The sequence below is a fragment of the Polypterus senegalus genome, chromosome 9, assembly GCF_016835505.1.
Source record: "Polypterus senegalus isolate Bchr_013 chromosome 9, ASM1683550v1, whole genome shotgun sequence".
Classification (NCBI taxonomy): domain Eukaryota; kingdom Metazoa; phylum Chordata; class Cladistia; order Polypteriformes; family Polypteridae; genus Polypterus; species Polypterus senegalus.
In genome coordinates this window covers 28590235-28610871 of record NC_053162.1, presented here as the reverse complement: position 1 = coordinate 28610871, position 20637 = coordinate 28590235, and the positions used below count along the sequence as shown (strand labels likewise).

The following is a 20637-nucleotide window of genomic DNA, read 5'->3' as shown; positions in this document are numbered from 1 at the left end:
TTTTTATTCTGCTAAATGCACTTTGTGATGTGCCTGGGTCATATATGACCAAAATATTTATTTTATTTCAAAAGGGAAACAAATGGTATTGCTAATACTGTGCACTGTTTTGTTTTTACGCTCTGTGAGATGTCCCTAGATCAAATATGACCAAAATGTTGCTTTATTCCCCACTTTTAAAGTAGAAAAATAATTGTTACTACCTTAGATTCTGTTTAGTTATAGTTTTTTTATTGCTTTTTTTATGTACTCTTTGATGTGCAAGTGTCCGCTGAGACCAAATTTAAAAGGGAAGCAATGAATAAACATTATTTTCTTATTAATAAATTCATTTGTGTTGCATTAAAATTTCTTATTACCTGCTGCCTACCAGGCACTGAAAATGTCTGGCCCAGCTAGATTTCTTGGTTTGAAAATCTGGCCCAACTGAATTTGTAATTAAACAGCCCTGCCATAGAACATCTGTGGAGAGACATGAAAATGGCTTATAGACACTTCTAATCAAATCTAACAGAGCTTGGAAGGCTCTGCCGAGAAGAATGAGATGAACTGCCTGAATCCAGGTGTGCAAAACTTGTAGGTACTTACCCAAGAAGACTTAAAGTTGTAATTGCTTCCAAAGGGACTTTATTGCATTGAGGGTTTGAATACTTGTATGAGTGAGAGATTTCAGTTTTTGATTTTTAATAAAATTGCAAAGCTTTCGAAAACATGTTTTAACTTTGTCATTATAGGTTATTCAGTGTAGACTGATGGAGAGAAAAAGGGCACATTTATCCCATTTAAAATTAAATGTACAACACTGTAAAATGTTCAGAAAGTGAAGGGGTTTCAATATTGTTTGAATCCACTGAATATGTCATCCAGCTGGTCTAGGTTCTGTCCCTTTGTCATGCACTGATTACCTGTGTATGTGTATCATTTACTGGGGGTGACCAGGAAATTGTTTCCTATTTTCTCTAATGTATCCCAGCAGTTACAGTGAGATGAGACCAAAAAAGTATTACCCTCTATTCCCCCTTCTAAATTTCCTTGAGGTCTACTTGAAGCTTAATTTCACTGGTGTTTCTTTTTAATTTTAGCCCCAGCCAAACAGCAAATACAAAACCAGTATGTGTCGAGATCTGAGACAGCAAGGTGGTTGCCCTCGTGGAGGAAATTGCACATTTGCTCATTCTCAGGAAGAACTAGAAAAGTATGTATATCAAAGTTTTACTGAATATATTACATTTTTAGTAAATTATTTGAAAAGCTCTGATATATTAATTGAACTATCCTGAACACATTAGGTGTGCCACAGTTTCTCAATCTGCTGTTTAAAACTTTGTAACAATCTTGGGCAACTAGCTGTGCAGCAATAAGGATTTAAAAATGTGGTCATATTGTTTTTATTGTCGCCATCTAGATGTGAAGATATTTGTAAATGTATACGTGCACAGCACTAACACATAAACACTTAGTGTTTATGTAGTATAACCAAGACTACAGTATTTGTGTTTCATTGTTTTTAACTGGAGAGTGTTTCATCTTTTTGGTCACCGTTCTCTTTTGTTTTGGACACCATAGTGCTGTTTATTTATTTTTTTTTCTACATTCCCAAGCTGCACCCTGTACAGTATACCATGTTTATTTGAGCACACTCATTATAAGAAACAGCTGCTTTTCAAATAATCTGGAAGATTATCTTGCTGTGTAACAATTCATAAGTAACTGGATTAGAGGCAATATGGCGAATTGATAATGGGAAGAGAACTTTGACCAAACCTCAATAGTATACTTTTTCAGAACCCTGCAATACTTTCAATTCCCCTAAATATTTTTGTTGTTAATTATTTAAAAATGTTTAAGCACAAAGGTATCTTGGAGAATGTTATTTAATGGAGTCAGCTGACTCCATGAATTCTTTTAAAAAACAACTTAAAACTCATCTGTTCAGGAAGGCTTTTAGCTCTATTTGACTTCATTCCCCTTCTCTCAGTTTACCTCTCTGTCAAGATGCTCATGTAACCTGTATGTGTGTGCTAGACCATCAGTTCTGTTTTCTGTTAGGCTTTCTCTGAGTTTACTGTCTTAATCTTCTTATTTATTAATTTGCTTTGTACTATGCTATATACTGTATACCCTGCCGTTCTTTCTTATATTCTGTAAGTGCCTTGAGCATGGGAAAGGCGCTATATAAATAAAATGTATTAATGGAGCACCAGAAGACATCTTGAACTGTAGAGTATTCTTCAGTATTGATTTACATCTTGAGACTAGATATACAATTATAAATAAATTATGAATTAATTATATTTCTCCCCTATTGGTGTAGTCACGTCTGGCTTATTTTGTGAACTGTACAATTGCAGTCATACTTTAAGAACAATGTGGACATTTTTGAAATGAAATATGAATTTTCAAAGGATTTAGAGAAAAAAAATTTATACCATTAGTATTTTCAATTCTGTAGATGAAGAAACATTTACCTTTGTTGCTGAACCTAATCTGTTTGAGCCAGAATACACCAATGATGAGCTCTTTGGCTGTAAGTAGTTATCCTTAGAGAAGCTGCCCTTACAGTTTCATAGATCAGCTTTCAAGGGTGTTCAGTTGGGGTGTTTAGATCTAACCTAAGAGCTACAGTACATTGTTTCAAAATATTAGAGTTCCAGTAAGGAGAGAGATGGAAATGGTAGAAAGGATTTTATTTGAAAAGTAGGATCACAATACTGTAAATAGCAACAAGACACATGTTTTACTTAATGAAACTATACTCCAGTTCTTCCAATTTGTACTGTAGCTTCCTTTAAACTCAACCCACCCCTGTCACTGTGAACATAAAGAAAAGACATATTCTTCTCTCAAGGCGATGACAGATATCAGTAATAAAAATGAATTATTTAAAACCACATTGCATTTTTATAAACGTATCTCTAAAATACAGAAGGCATGTTCTCTGAAATTGGAAACTTAAGTTTTAAGACTTTCATTTCATGCTTTTTTGGTGCCTCATTGATCACCATTGTAAGCTTCTGAGGGAAGAAGCACTTTTTCTTAAATATGTGCATAACACTTCAGTTAAAAATTCAGGTTTCCTGGACAAATGAATGCCATGATTGTGAAAAACTAATTTGATCTTTAAAAATGCCAAAATTAAGTCTTTTAAAAGAGAAAGATATTGTCGTGTTCTGGTGTAGGTTGCATACATTGCTCATCCTTTAGCCTTTTTTTAATCAAGATACAAACCATATTTTGAAACCTAGCTCTTGCTTTTCCAATTATGATAACTTGTTTATTAAGCATGAATCACTGAGCCCTTTAGTAATGTTAAGGATCTCTGTGTTATGAAAGTCAAAAACAACACCAGTAATTCAAAACCACACAAGAAAACTTCATTAAGCACAAAAAGATTTTTTTAGAGTTCTAATCTAGACTAACTGTTCCTCCATTTTAAATACACTTAACACAATGATGTCACTTGTTTTAATAATAGATGTATCACTGGATGCCATTGGCCATTACAGGACCTATGTCAGCATTTTGAACCATGTAGAGAGATGTGGTGCATTACAAGGATTACAAGGCCACATTAAAAATTGTAGAAATTCATTGAGATGTCAGCTACAGACCATTTGCCATTCCAGAATGCCTCTGGATGGTTTATGTCCTTTAGCAACCTGGTTCACAGCAGAATTATATAGGGTTGCTGTCAGTAACAAGAATTCTTTTTTCACATGGAGAGAATATGGGAAAAGGTGCAATCTTAGCATTCATTCTTACATGACACACCTCAGAGAACCGAGTGTTGTAGAGTGGGGATTCATCACCAGTGATATCGAACCAACTCTGCTGTTTGTTTGTAGTTTGATTGAGCAACCATTCGATGTGCATGTTTATTGTTATAAATTTATAACCTAAGTACACATTTTTTTTTTACTAATTATTTATATATAAAGTTCTGTTCTGTGTACTGTACTGTATTAACCCCCTTCCTTTTGACACCCACTGCATGCCCAGCCTACCTGGAAAGGGGTCTCTCTTTGAACTGCCTTTCCCAAGGTTTCTTCCATTTTTTTTCCCTACAAGGGTTTTTTTTTCTTTGGGAGTTTTTTCTTGTCTTATTAGAGGGTCAAGGCTGGGGGGCTGTCAAGAGGCAGGGCCTGTTAAAACCCATTGCGGCACTTCTTGTGTGATTTTGGGCTATACAAAAATAAACTGTATTGTATTGAATATATATAATCTAGTTAAAATATGGCAATAAGCATATTGCAACAATAAACAAAAACGCTATGCAGTGTATATGTTGAAATATACATTTTAAATACATTTTTAAAACTCTTTAATGCTAATAAATATGTGGAAACATACACATTTATAATGCTAACTAGCAAAATACCCGCGCTTCACAGCGGCGAAGTACTGCCTTAAAATATTTATTAAGAAGAAAATTAAACCTTTTTAAACTGAGGGAAAATATACCAATAATTATTTGTTAAGGATCTCCTTGTAAACCACATTGTCAGTTCGGCCCTCCGGTTGTAATCTGACCAAGCTGTGCGCTGAGCTTACTCTTGAGCATGCAACGTACAGTTGGCCATGTGAAAAGCAATCTTGTCTCAAATCTCACAGCTTGGATTGCTGCTGTCATAATCAGTTTGAGTTTCATGGTGTATTTGTAGGACTTGTGTTGAAGTGACATTCGGCATCTGTCAAGCGTTGTAAGCATACAACCGGTTTCATCGATAACTTCACATCCAGCTTTTGAGAGTTTAAACATTAATAAACATCAAAGTGTCCACTACTGAAATCGTCACCTGTGAATCTAAGATGTTTAAGAGGCATTGGCGGTTGTCCAAAGGTGTAAAATATTTGGCCATTTCGGTACACTTGAAAGCAACATCCGAACAATTCAGCGGCAGCCATCAACTCACATGCAGATGCATAGGTGAAGGGCTTAAGCATTTCACTCTTATAGTGCTCCTGTGTAGTATAATTATCTACTGTATTGTCATCAGTCCACACCTTGAACCTGTCCCAGTCATTCAATACATAAGACACAATGTTCCTCCGGATATCAAGAGTGAGCCTGATATGGCCGTGCAATATGTAACAAAGAGAATGGAAAAGGTAGGTGCCATCTCTGGGAATGGAAACCACTCGGTAAATGACAGTTCTTTGATCGATGGTGATCACCTCGATAGACATGTTAATGCGGGTACGGTTGGAATGATAAAGGAAATGGGTACCTGAACAATGTAAAGTAAGTCTAAAATACCTACACAATAACTATAATCATAATAAATGAACAATAAAACAGCGGAGAAGCCGTGGATTGAATAAAAAAGCTGTAGTTATCAGCAGGGAGACGTGGGGGATGGGGGACCCAACGCCGCCTCACACGGTGATCGAGCTGCAGGCTATGGACGTATATATGTATGTAAGTAGGATTCAGTTAGCGTTGGGAACCCGCGTACCAAATTTCTTGAAGATGGGCCCATAAGTAACAAAGACCGTTGAAAACTTCAATATGGCGGCCGACAGTGGCATCATACTACTGAAATAAGTACCAAATTTCAGCCTTCTACCTACACGGGAAGTTGGAGAATTAGTGACATTGGAAAGTTCAATATGGCGGCTGACAGTGACGTCATACCACCGAAATAAGTACATACATTGGTTTCGGTTAGCGCAGGGAAGCCGCCTACCAAATTTCGTGAAGATGGGGCCATAAATAAGAAAGTTCAACATGGCGGACGTTGTTGACCGTTATGACCATTACGCGTAGAATTTCGAAATGAAACCTGCTTAACTTTTGTAAGTAAGCTGTAAGGAATGAGCCTGAAAAATTTCAGCCTTCTACCTACACGGGAATTTGGGGAATTAGTGACGTTTGGAAAATTCAATATGGCGGCCGACAGTGGCGTCATACCACCGAAATAAGTATGTACATCGGTTTTGGTTAGCGCAGGGAAGCCGCCTACCAAATTTCGTGAAGATGGGGCCATAAATAAGAAAGTTCAATATGGCGGACGTTGTCGACCATTATTGACCGTTGCGTGTAGAATTTCGAAATGAAACCTGCCCAACTTTTGTAAGTAAGCTGTAAGGAATGAGCCTACCAAATTGCAGCCTTCTTCCTACACGGGAAGTTGGAGAATTAGTGATGAGTCAGTGAGTCAGTCAGTCAGTGAGGGCCTTTGCCTTTTATTAGTATAGATTTAGACAGTATAGGAGAAAACAAAATTATTTTGGCCATGTGGTTTTCTATCCATCCTTAAGAATTCTTGTGTGTATTACAGAGCAGGAAAATGTCGATGATACTGATGGAATTTGACAAATAAGTGATGTAAGGGAAATTCTTGACAAAGGCCTTGTTCCATGGTAGGAATGCCAAATATCATTTTCTTATAAGACTTTGCATAAATATGAAAAAAAAAAAAAATTAGGATGAGGCAGGGAACTTTATTAATGATTTCTGAGTGATTTCATTTACAAGTATAATTAATAAATACATTTGATAGGTAGGGCAAGAAAAACAAATAAGAGCACAATGCATTTTTATAATCTATTAATAGTTGCGATCAAATTCGCTAGAAAAATCGGGGGATGGTAAGCGGCAAAAGAAGACCCGGTCGCCAGTGCACTCGTTGGCTTAACACCATCAAAGCAGACACAGGCATTAGCATAACACAGCTCAAAGAAGCTGTGCAAGATCGAAAAGCGTGGAGAGAGCTAGCTTATAGAATTGCCAAATGTTGGAAACGACTGAATGGATGACACACAATAATTGTGATCTACAGTAGAAGACCACAGAACAAAGCAGTCACATCAGTGCATATTCAACCCTAGTGACCTCTTTTAGCAGGTTCACTGGCTGACTGGGACTGTCAGCCCATTTTACCACCAGTAGATGACTTTCCCGAAGGCATCCTTTTGAACCCTTAAGGGATGGAGCATCTAGACAAAGACTGACCAATCTTCGCTTTTTAGTCTTAGCCTGGTAACAGTCAAAGGGAGACTGGCTTCAAACTTTTTTATTTAAATAGCATTAGATATAAGCTATAAAAAGAATTACACAATCTGGGTGGGTTTATGCAGTCTTCATTCAGTCCCAGATTGATATTTCCCAGATGGTTGAGTTCTTCAGTTACCCATTGTATATGCATAATCGAAACATGAAAAGAAAGATTTCTTGCAAGAGAGAGACAAAGCTCCATTTCCATGTGTTCAGCAGATAGAAAGTGTCCATTTTTGCAGCTTAGCTGGGCTATTTACAAAAGTCAGAGAAGCAATTTGACCAAATGCTCCTTTTTGCAACAAAGCACAAACTGAAATAACTAAATTAAGAGAAATGTTAATTAAAAAAGCAGCTTCTTTATTGTGCTTTTGAAATGAAGATCCTCCTTCTTCCCCTCTTTCATTGGTAAAGAATCTTGTCTTTAATTCAGAAGTGCAGTATTAGGGGAATGGGCTTCTTCTTTATGATGTGCACTGATTATTCCAGAACAATATTTTAGAAAAAAATGCATGTATTTTGCACGTTTAGCACATATGACTTGATAACTGACATTAGTAACTCTACCCACCCCATGGTTTTTCACATCATTAACTGTTGTACTGTATTGGTCACCTTTGGGCCCTATTATATCATGAACTTTTTTTTCTGTTCTGAATGAAAACATCAGATTAAATATTTTTCTGTGCCATCACTACACATTACATGAGATAGGGAACATATAAAAAAATTATGTAATTTTTGGATGGAGAACTCCTTTAATGCTGTCAATAGTTTCAGGGCATTGGAGTATTCTAATTTAGGCCTTTTTTTCTTTATTTTAATTTTCTTTTTTGCCATAAATGTTACATCTTTGCATTCAATTCACCAGACGACAATTAAACCAGAGCTGTGCATAACAAGTAAGCCATCATTTTAACTGTGGCATAATCACTTTTAGGTTGGTTTATCTTCATCATTAAAAAGGTACATTAATAAAATGTAAAAAAAAAATTATAAAGTTTAGTAATTGAAGGTTTCTAATCCTCATCCGTTCATTTTGTTGAGTTTTCCCAGAACAGTACAAAATACTGTAGGAATTTCTAACAGAACAAAATGGTAGCAGGTACAAAGAGAAGAATATTTCTTTATGGAATGTTCCACAAACAAAACTTGAGTTGTAATTTAATAGTTTATAGAAATAAATCCTGCAGTTATTGCGGCTATTTTGTAGCAGGAATGATCACTCCTGTTATTGGAGAACTTGACAGGTCACAGTTCTTATAATTGTGGGTGGACAGTTTTCAGCTTTCATCTGATTGCGTTTTGGCAAGCAATTCCAGAATTCCCGTCTTTTCCTGTGGTTGCATGGCAACGAGGTGATCACTAACACAGAGACATGTATTGCATTGCCATTAAAGACAGTGTTGTCACCATCTACTGGTGAATCGGTCAAGCTTTTTATTTGTTCTCAAATGATACAAAAGAAGCATGTTTGTTCATATCCTTTGTACTCAAAGTTAAAGTTGTGAAATAATATGCGTACATCATTTCTTATAGGCATGCTTTTCCTGGATGAACTATTCTAAATAATAATTCTCTTTTCTAAATGTGGTTTTCCATCTTTATATTCATTGCGTAAGACTCGTTTAAGATATAAATCAGTCAATAAATAAATTTTTATTTAGTATTGCACTTTTCACAGGATACAGTATTTCATGCCCCTTTGCAAAGAACAGAGAATAATTCCATTAATAATTCCTGCAAATATATATTGTTTTAAACAAATGAAGGCATCAAGGATGAATTAGAAATGATTACTAGTAATTGGTACCTGGTAAAGTGCCCACCTACCATGTTACATAAGATTTTACATTTTTATTATTAGTCCACTTTATTTTTTGCAACACATTTGCATAATATTACTCTATTGTAGATTTTGAGCCAGTGCTCTTTAAAAGTTACTTGTAAATACATCCATACATAAGTATAAGTAGCCATAAATGTTCCACTAATTTTATTGTATGTGTTTTTCACTAGATACAGAATGAGAAATAAAAAAATCAGTACCTCTGTGAGGCCATTCCCACTGTCACAGCCATCTTTTCTCAACAAGCCTGGAATAAATGACAATGCAAGTTCTACAGCAGGGACAGTAATTTCTATTATGGGAAACTCTGAAAATATGGTAAACATGATCCGCAGCACCAATGGAGTTGCGCATACCGAGTGTAGTGCACCCCAGCTTATTTCCCGAGGGCCAGATCCTCCTCTAGAAGAGTTAAAGAAGCTCACTAGGGCTGGATCCAATGGTCTGACTGCATCTGGTTGCCTGTCACAGTCACCTTCTGAGAAGTAAGCATTTCAAATATTTGATATCTTTGGGTTACTGTGTAATTGTGTCTGACTGATTAATTTGTCCTGTTATTTTTTTACTTGTGTGTTCTAAACATTTTAACAATTTTGTGTAAGAAAAAAACGAGTACATCAAAAGAAGTTGTTATCAGGCTTATAAAATGTATACAATTGTCACATTCAGGATCAATATGAATACTTTTTTAGAAAAGGTAGTACCCCTTGGTTAGTGACCCCTTAATATCTGGAAATGATAACCCAACACAAAAAGAAACTTGTGACAGAGGCACAAAGTTTTTATTTGTTTATTCCTTAGAAGTAAATAACCTATTCTTGGACGAGTATTTGTTGGCTAAGGACACATGAATGAGCAGTGAATTATAAAATAGTATTGAACCTTGGTTTGACATATTACATTCTCAAACTAATCTTAATTAATTTAGCGGATGAAGGAATCGGAACCTATTGTAGAAATATCTTATGCAGGATAGAAATTAACCGAAGACTTCACAAAATTGCAAGGCTTACTTATACACTGAGTCAGTTTCTAAAAACCAGACGGCCTAATGCAGATATCCTTAGGATGCAGGAGCAAAATGTATGACCTGCATGTGGTAAAATTATACTTGTTTACCAAAGCAGAATCTAATTTCTTTTAAGCATAAGAATAAGAATATACAGGTAAAATTCCGTCACAACGAACTGCCATTGACCTAAAAAATATTTTGTTGTAATGAGATTCTGTATTTGTCACTATAGTGCTTTCTTTGTCCTTGCCAACAGGCGTTTGCAATCATTTCAGTAGCTTCTTTCGCATTAATTTTAATCTTCTACTGTCTACAAGTTATGCTGACAAGAATTTTTCTCTGCATTTTCTTGCGATAATACACTTTCCGGGTGCGAATGATCCCCAAACCCAATCGCTGAAGCACTGCTGTGCAATTGGGTGGGAGGAATTCAACACGAACATTATCAACATGCGTATGTTGTGGGCAGCACAGTTATCAATAAGAAGCTGAATCATCCTTTTCTTCTTCTTCATATTATGAGGTTTCTGAACTCTTTTGGGACCCCCCCCCAAACGGGAACGTCTCACTGAAGTGCGTCCTGAAGTGCGATTGCAGCGTTTGTGTAAGATTTGTCCGTTGCCGGGGCATGGCAACAGCAGGCTCACTGTGGTGAAGTTAGGTGCCACAGAATCGAATGCTAAAAGATCAGGATTGCGTTATAAGTCCCTGTCTTACACCCCAAAACACAAGGCTTAGTCTCAGTAATTTAGCAAAACCAGCTTTATTCAGCTTGAAACGGGAACAGCACAGTTATTTATCGTAGAGTGATCTGACCCTCTCCTATAAACAGACACAGCAGTCAGACAGGGTTGTGACAAGGTTAGTGGCCAAGTTATACTGTGCCCTGCATTTACAATTTTCCTTCCTTCACCCATCGAGTTTGCTTTGGTGGAGAGATGCAGCAGAGCTGTGAGCCGGATGTTGCCCTGGCAACAGATACAGTCTTCCACAGACGCGGTGATTGCACTTCGGGATACTCTTCGGCGTGTTGTCCAGTTGGGGGAGGTCCCAAGAGAGATTAGAAACCTCACATTTTCTTGAATGAGTTCTGCATTAATGGGAATGTTTCTTGAATGAGCATCACTTAACCACACAAAAACGGCCTTTTCGACGTCTTCAAATGCAGTAGTTCTCATACATTTGCAACCTGACATTTTTCGTCTTTTTTTTTTGCTTGGTCTTTCAAGAAAGTTGACAGTGTTGATGGTGAAATTCCAAATTCACTAGTAACGTCTTTTTTCTTTTTGCCGCAATCGAGAGCTGCAAAAATTTTACGTTTTTTTTTTTTCTAATATGAACTGTTATCGTTTTTTCATGTCTGCCGTTTCTATAGGAAGGTGACAATGAGTTAAATTCCAGTGGATGTTTTTCAAATGTTGACGAGCGATAAGCAAAAGGTATCACTGAAAACAAACACAGCACATCTGAGCTGCGACCACAGAACTAACTGTTCTGTGGATGATTCATTTCAGGCATTTCAAGGTCTTTTGGGCACTTCGTTGTAATGAAAGTATCTGCTGAATGTACTTCGTTGTAACAAGATTTCTATAGACTTGTGTCTTATGGGGAAACTGTCAGGACCATAAAAATACTTTGTTGTAATGGAATTTTACCTGTATTTTGTTTCAGAGTTTTCACCCTGCAGAAGCAGTTTTGTAACTCTGTTGTTTGTACTTCTGTTGCTCAAGGTGATCATTCCAGAAAAATCCATAAATGTACAAAAGCATTTTAAATAAAATTCAAAATGCAATATACTATTTCACCAGGTTATGTTTTAGTTCAATAAATTCAGATTCTCTGTCCTCAAAGGCATCTGTGCATCTCCATTTGATTTTTTTCCAGTGTGTTTTTCATGACATATCTTTAAAATAATGTTACATGGCATTTTTATGTACAGTAGATGGTAATCAATACTAATTTAATCTCAATAAATTATTAGTTTTATTCTTTTAGTCCAGTTCCATTTCTTTGTTTTTGTTAAAAAATAGTAAGGAAGAAAAGTAAAGTTTCATAAAGTTGGATTTTAAAAGTCTGCATTTAAAGGCTTATGACTGAATTGCGTTTATTTGCATATGCGGCCATTTTTTTTGCCATATCATATATTTGCAAGGCTGAATTCCCTGTAGTAGTAGCAGAGAATATTAACAGAGGATACCCAATATTACAACTGTGTAAACAATTGGGTTGATCTTTTTTCCATTACATTTTAGATTTAGGAATCTTTCTTAAAATCAACAGTTTTCATTACTTCAATAAGCATGAAAGTAAAATTTTTAATACAGTTTGAATGTCTGGAAGGAAGTCTGTGTTTGAAATAAACATGGACACAGGCACTAATACATTTTTGATTGTAAAATACACATTAGGTTGGGTTGTACAGTCTTGTAGAAATTTTAGTAGAGGTTATGTATTCCAAAATTCTGAAAACATCTGCCTTACATTATGGTGGCCTAATTCATAAATGCATAGATGGAGATAAATAACATAATCTCGCACAACTGGCTTAAAATGCTAAGGTTGGCAAATTTTTATTACATTTTCACATCTGTTTTGGCATTCTTTCTGTTTAGGTATGTTTTTTACTTTGTGCCATTCCTTAATTTATATGGAAGTAAAGGCTTTGAGAGTAGAGGTTTTATGTAATATAATTAGTTTTTTTTATCCCCATGTGTTTCTATACCAAGATTTTTCTTGCAATTTGAAGATCTTCAAATATTACATTTGGACCCACTGTTCACTAGATGCAACCATTTCCAACTGTTTTTAGGACATTTTATGTGTATTTAATTGCAGGTGTAAAACATGTACATTGTCCACTGCCACTGTGGTTATGGGCATATGAAACAAAAGACTGCAAAAGAGAACTCTTTAAAATAATCTGCATAGAACCTTACCGTTGAACAAATCCAATATAAAGTTTTCCTAGAATTGTAACACCATTTCTAATATTTCTTTAGTTTTCTGCTGTCCTGGAATCTAGTACCAATAGGAGGCAGAGCTTGCTATTGCTAGTTGCATTGATGTGCTACAGCATAATATGAGTTGCCCTGTATGCACTGACATTATTTGCCTTGCTCAGGTTAATGTTTATATTGGGCTTATATTGTGAAATAGGATTCCTGACAGAAATTAATGCTCTTTTCTTTGTCATAAATTAGCTCACCTCCGAAGACTCCTGTAAACTCCACTGTAACTACCTCAATAATCAGTTCTTCTACTGCAGTGGATGTAAATTCAGTACTTCCAAAATCCGCACAGTTTGTATCAAGACCATCTTTATATCCTCCTACTCCATCTGAGATGCATTGTCCAGACCTGCGTGCACCAGTGTCCTATGATATGCCACCATACCCACCAAGTAAGCTTATTACAGAATCAGATTTTTTTTTTAAATAAATAAGTAATATGGTACTAGACATAATTTAATGACTACAATTATCTGAAATGTTACATTTCATTGCTTTTTCTTTTTTGATTCTTTTAAATTTTTGATTATAGACTTGATTTATTGGTATGGAGGATTTTTAATGCAGCACTAAATTATAATTTAAGACTTTTAACCTTAGAGGTCTACAGTTTGGTGGTTTGAAGTCTGATTTTGGCGTGGTATCGTCTTAGTTTTGCAATTACATGAATCAGTGCGGTGTGAAAAAGACAAGGCTGTGGGTTCAGATCTTAATTCTGGATTTCTGTATTGCCCTGAATGAGTTAAGATTACATTTAGTTAAAGCTGCATATATACTGTATAGTGCTTTTTCATAGGCCCTTCCTAAACAAAATAATTTTTTTTATTTTGAAATTTACATGAGTAATAAGTGTAACTGAATTTATTTCCTCTCTCCTCTTTTTTAGATAATTATTACGCTCCTCCTCCACCACCTCCTCTGCCCCCTCCTACTGTTTCAGCTGCTCAGTGTGTCACACGCTTTGTTCGTTCAAGTAATGTGCCTGAATCATCTCTTCCGCCATCATCAGTACCCTATTCAGACCAGTATGGTCCTTTCCCTCCAAGAGAACGTTTGACCCCTACTCCGTATCCACCTCCTCCACCTCCAGCACAGTATGGCCCCCCGCCTGTGCACTATGCCAGTAGACGCTTGTGGAGACCTCAGTTGTACCACAGAGATGATATTAGGAGTAACTCATTGCCTCCAATGGATGTAATGCATTCTTCATTATGTCAGCAGCCTCCCCTAAGAGAACGATACAGCTCACTAGATGGATACTATTCTGTAGCAAATCATGTACCCAGTGACCAGAGGACAGTAACTTTGCAAAGGGTAAGTCAGGAGCACTAGTAATTTTCATTCTCTTTTTGCTTTTGTACTCTTTTATAAGTCATTTTGGATACAAGTGTCTACTAAATGAGTAAATATAGTAGATTGTTTGTTATATCCTAGTTCCTTCTTATAAGCGATATGAAGAGAATCTAATTTTTTTCAATTTCCTTCCTTACAGTTTTCTTCATTGTAGAATATTTGTATATTCTGCACTGGCTTAATAAGCACATCAGTATTCTTTTTTTGAACATTAACACTCATATAATCAGTTACAGTTGGATTATAAGACAACCGTGTCACTCTTACATTAAAGTTAAAAAATCTTTATCAAATACTCCATCCAATACATGTAACTTCCATTTTACTTCATTGATACTGTAGGAAATCACTCAACAGAAGATTTTACAGTATAATACAACTGATTGTACTATGCAATAATATAAAATCAAGCACATTAACTTACATAATATTTTATTATACACAGACAAATGCATTGTAAAATGAGCAGCTAATTGAATGAATCAAACAACTTTAATAATTTGAAACTAAAAACATTGGGTAAAATTAAGTAAGCTAACTACATAGTTGCATAAATTTGTGCAGGGCTGGCTTAATGCTTCTGTCCATGTCAACATTTACAGATCTGTTGTAGGGTGTGTGTGTGTGTGTGTGTGTGTGTGTGTTCACATCTGTCTTTTCAATCATATAGCTTATATTCTGGCTTGGTAAATAAGCCATCTGCTGTCTTCACTTATGAATTTCTTTGTGTTAGTATGTGCATGTGTGCGTGTGCCTGTTTGCACATGTGTGCTTTTATGTGCCTCTCCAAGTATTCTGTACATACATGCATACTTCGATAAACTATGTATCTCAAAAACTTTGCAGTCAGTATGCCTGGTCCCCTGACTATATGGAGCAGACTGAAAAGGTCCCTGTTAAATTAAACAGTTACTGTGGCAGTTTTCTTTGGACATAAGTCAAACCGGTTTTGAAGGGTATGGGGATAGGTATTGGACATAACTGCATCAGAAACAATAGGCCTGGATCTTATAGCAAGACAAACATGATGCAGCTTTTTTGAAAGAGAAAGGTCATATTTTTATTTAAGTTATTGGTATAGACAGGTCACAGCGTTCAATACCAGATATCTTGGAAACTGCTCATTCTGAATTTTTCCATGTTTGCTAGAATACAGCATGGCCACCCCGGAGCTCTATATAATGCAGAAAAATCCCATCGTTATTCAGTGAAAAATGTATATTTTAAGACACTAAAATCTATTTAAATTTCCCACAGACACCATGTTAAAATCAGCTTTTCTTGATTCTTTGAAGGTCAAGGCTTTTTTATTTCACATATACAACATCTTACTTGCATAATGCTCCTTGCAGACAAAGTAATCGACATAAAACATGAAGCTCAAAATAACAGCTAAGTCTTTAACCTCCTAAGTGTTACATTTTTTTATAAAAAGCATTGCATTTTTTGTCATGACACATTACGTTTTTATTAAAATTCAACTTTCTACTGTAAAACAACAAAAACATTAAAAGTACAAAGTGAGAAATGTAGAAAGTATAATAATATGACATGCAGACTGGACATGTGCAAGTGACGCAGTTGTCACTCTCGGATTCCCAGAATCACTCTCAGTTTCACTGCCTACCTAAATAATAATAATAATGACAGAAAATAACACTAAACAAAACATTGCATACACTAGAACCAAAGAAGATGTGATACTCAATTTGCTCAGTTGATTGCAGACAGTTTCACATATGACAGTTAAGTGGCCTTTTTGCCTGCGGGTAGAAACTGTTCTTAAATCTCAGTTTGGTTGTTAATAGTTCTGTAGCATCTGCCTGATGGGAGGATGGAGAAAAATATCTGTGCAAGGTGGCTGGGATCCTTTATGATTCGGTGAACCTTTCCCAGACAGCGCTTGGCAAATGTATCCTGCAGAGATCGTATCTGTGTGCCACTAATGATCTGTGGTGTTTTCATCATCCTCTGCAATGCCTTATGGATCTTAGCTGGACTGCTTCCATATCAGCACAACATACAGCCTGCCAGGATGGGCTCTACAGTACATTTATTAAAGTTGATGAGGACTGCTCTAGACATCCAGGCCTTCTTTAGATATCTGAGAATGTAGAGTCACTGATTGGCCTTTTAATGACCTCTGTAGTTCTGTCCACATAATATCATTGGTTATGGTAACCCCAGGAATTTGAAACTGTTGACACTTTCCATTGTCTCTCCCCCAATGCAAATGGGGTGTGATTGACTTCCTGCCATTCAGAGTGGTCATTATCCTGACACCACTGTGACAGAAGCCTCCTCTCCTCTTGATAGACTGTCTCATCATTGTCTGTGTTCACACCTTTGATAGTTGAATCGTCAGCAAACTTTATGATGGTATTGGAGCTCTGTCATGGCGTATAGTTACAGGTATACAGAGTACAGCAGGGGACTTGGTTCACTGCTCTGGGAGGTACCAATGTACAGGATCGACTTGGACGAGGTGTGTGTACCAATCTGTATAGGTTTGAGACTGCCTGTCAAAAGTCCAAGATCCAGTTGCACAGGGAAGCACTGAGACCCAGGGCAAGGGGCTTAGTGATCAATCTGGATGGAAGTATAGTGTTGGAAAGCAGAGCTGTAATCTACAAGCAACAGTCTGACTTAAGAGCTCTTTTTATCCAGATGCTCTAAAGTGCTGTGCAGTGCATGGGCTGCTGCGCCCCCTGTAGTCCTTTTGTGCTTATCAGCAAACAGCAGGGGTCCTGTTATAATGCTCTTAATGTGTCCCAGCACAAGTCTTTCAATGCACTCTATAATAATTGGAGTCAGGACATTTATAGTGAATTTTTGAACCTGTCCCCAAAGTTCCAATTACATGAAGTAATACAAAATGATTTTTTAGAGAGAGTGTCTATTTGTCTAAGTTGGATGATAAACCACTGTGTATCTCTGAGAAAACCATTTCAATCTATTTTTGCTCCAAATTTGGAAATACTAGGGGGCTAAATAAATAAATGTAATAAGTAATAAATAAGCAGAACTTAAATGTTGAGTTTAGCCAAAATATTTCATATAATTTAAACAAGTACAAAAGTTAATTTATAATTGTGCAAATATATTACAGCAGCTGAATACTGTGTAATTATTTGCTAAGGACTGCTGTATTAAAGGTTTGTTGTAATTATTTTCTGTTGTGATCAATTTCCATGTTTTCTTTCCTGGTGTGTCTTTTCTGCTCATGAGTGACCATCTTCGTTCAGTATTTTCAGTATTGTCTGTTAAATATGTCACCCTGTGATAGTTTTTATATCAGTATTGCTTCTTATTTTAAGCATGTTTGTATTTTGTGCTCCAGTAATTATATTTTATTTATTATAATTTAATTTTCTTTTTATTTTATTTTTTTTTGTTTTAGGACTCTTACAATCGAATCCAAATGGGATATGAAGAGCAGTTTAGACGAAAAACAGACCAGTGGACTGTATACCATTCTCAGAAGCCCCCACCTCTTGTAACTCCATCTCATCCACCTGCTTCACAGTCTCCATCTCGTTCATCCCCACTATTTGATATGGAATTCAGTTCTGAGGTAAGATGTAAAAAAATACTTAAAATGATCAGTAAGTGGTAGATGTTTCTGCTGTCTTGTAGCTTCAAGACATTGGACTTGAATTCTGCTCTTAGTCGTTGTGTGACATGATTAACCTGTGGTTAAAAAAAAAATTAAGAGTGGCTCCATAATTACTCGTTCACTTAACATGAACAGTGGAATAATTTAAAGTTAAATGTAATATTCCAGCAGTCCAAGGGGCACATAATATTCAAGTTGTGTATTGAATAGCATAGCTTCCCTTCAGAAACATTTATACAAATCTTTGAGATGCCAGGCCTAGTATTCTTTGAGTCTTTGATGGTATGATTAACATTTGCTAAACTATAGTTATGTGAATGACTAGTGGTTTGCCTCAGTTTGTCATGTATCAGTTGGTAGATGTAACTGTTTGCATTTTAATATTCATTGTCAAAAATTTCAAGAAAATAAATAAATCTATTTCCTATTAAACATCAATTATGAATTTTGTAGTAATCGCGCACATATGAGAGTGCTGTTGCTGGCTAAAGGGCTAGTACTATCCCAGTAATTTAAAGTGTATTTCTAATCCTCTGATGTACTAATACAGTGTCTAAAGCTAAAAGTTTCTCTAAAGTGTTTAGCTTTACAACTTTAATATGTTGCTATATTTACAGTTTCCAGAAGGCTCTAGTGACTTTGTATGCTCTAAATTAAAAGAGGATGGCCACCTTTCCCAGTATTCACCATGGTCTTGTGGTACCATCAGCACCTGCATCCATGCAAATCATGCGGAACCCACAGATGTAGTGACAAGTTCCAACATGGAACTAACGGTAAGTGTATATTTATGAACTGTGAATATATAGTGTAGCATTAGCATGGTATATATGTCTGATACTCTTTCTCCAAACTCTTGGAAATCAGAATATGTTATTTCACAAGTTAGTATTGTAGTTATAATTTAACATCCCCTCTTTTATGATAATTTAAAACTTGTGTGTGTGTGTATGTATTATAATAATATTACGAGCAGTCACTTTTGCGTAATTTTCTCATAATATGTTGCCATTTAGGCATTTAGTTAAAATGAGAAACAGCTGGTTTTCCACCCCTATTTCAGAAATCTTTGGCACATCAGCTAACCACCGTATTCACCAACTTGTTCAAACTTCCATTGTCACTATCATACTGTTGTGCTAAAACAACATAGTAACATTTCACAAGAAAGCTAAAATACATTGATGATTGCCGGATAGTGGCAGCCAACTCTTTGGCTGGTAAATGCATGGAAATGCTGGTAATGGCTCATATCAATAGCTGTATTCTGGACTCTTTATATGCACTACGATTTAACTTTTACTTTAGGTCAGAGAATCAGGCCATCTTTATGGATTCCCTTTAGACACATATATAAGCTGAGGTGCTTCTATACAAGGATGCCTTTTATTGATAACATTGCTGCTTTCAACATAGGCATTTCTTCTAAGCAAATTGCTTATCTTGGATTTTTAATCATAGTGTTAGATGCAATATTGTAAGGACTTTCAAAAAAACACCATTGTGCAAACACCAGAGTCCCTTACAAGTGTTTCAACACACATTTTGCCTGTGACTGTACAAGTATATCTATTAATATTTACATCATACAACACAACTTAATGGCAACGCAGTGACTGTGTCAATCATCAGCAATGATGAAACGTTATACAAGAACTTCATAAAGTTATTAGGGTTTGGATTTGACAAAATGGTTTGTCATCACCAATACAGAAGAACTGATTTTGAACTTGGGAACATATGCAGTTAGCACTGATGGAACAATCACAGAAACTAAGTTGTTTCATATAACTTGGGTTACAGATATTTGACTATGCAAGGTGGAAACACAGCAATAAGGCAATGATGATAAAAAGTACAAAAGTGTCTCTACTTTTACATTTTTCAGAGAACAAATGGAATGAATATTGGTATTCTCTTAAATTTTCAGTTTTACTGTGTTAAGTTCCTAAACTGGTGTTTGATATAATGGCATTTCCACTTGAAATAAAAAGGCAGTTGAAGATGCTGTGACATCTGCACCAAAAGTAATAACAGCTTTTAAAGACTTCCTCCTTGTACTGTAGAGAGAAGACCTGCGCATAATGGACAAAATATCAAATCCCCAAACAGTGACAAACAAACCTCCTCTTATGTTACAAAGAACCTCTACTTTCCCCCTTGTACACCATGTATTTCTAGTCTTCATTTTAGAGTGTACAAAACACTTGCTGGACACAACTGAGAACTTTCTATAGCCTACACCTGGCACAAAAATGGCCAGCATGTGGGAGCCATATGTGCTTACTGTCTTTTATAGTGTCTTTTTTTAGGGAATGATACGGATATGGAATGAAGGTCCATATCTTGAGAAGGTAGTGATGGCTAGAGATCACCTAGCAGACAGCCTAAACTATGCAAGTATGAATTTGCTGTTCACTTGGAAGTTCTAACTTTGTCATAACAATGCACTGTGAAAGGAGGAACACAGTAATTCTGTTTTCTAGATGGTAATATTAGCATTGGTCATGTGCAGAGGGGTGAGCATTAATACAAAACATTACCTGTGTTCTGAATACTGTATGTACCCAACATTACCTCCAAATCTGATTTACATGATAAAAATGTCCAAGCAGACAAAACATGTTTGTGGTAAAAGAAATGTCTGCCTGCAGATTTATTTTGTTCTCAACATAAATATCTTTTCTGAAAAAAGTATGCACTCCATCATTTTCTTAAGGTAACCATTTCAGTGAACAGAATGACATACTCACTGTTTGTGCTAATGCAATCTTTACTTTTATTTTTTTGAGACTTTTGAAT

The 20637-nt window shown here is 36.0% G+C and overlaps 1 protein-coding gene across 6 annotated transcripts in view; it reads left to right on the top strand.

Moving 5' to 3' along the window:
* Positions 1-20637, top strand: part of rc3h2 (ring finger and CCCH-type domains 2) — an 86425-nt gene that overhangs the window by 34707 nt on the left and 31081 nt on the right. For 5 of the 6 annotated variants that reach the window (XM_039762791.1, XM_039762793.1, XM_039762792.1 and 2 more), the window contains 6 exons: positions 1083-1195; positions 9017-9331; positions 13059-13258; positions 13753-14180; positions 17620-17793; positions 18453-18611. In XM_039762791.1, coding sequence (XP_039618725.1) covers positions 1083-1195; positions 9017-9331; positions 13059-13258; positions 13753-14180; positions 17620-17793; positions 18453-18611 — 1389 coding nt within the window. The remainder of the gene's footprint in view (positions 1-1082; positions 1196-9016; positions 9332-13058; positions 13259-13752; positions 14181-17619; positions 17794-18452; positions 18612-20637) is intronic. The other variant, XM_039762795.1, reaches the window with a different exon arrangement.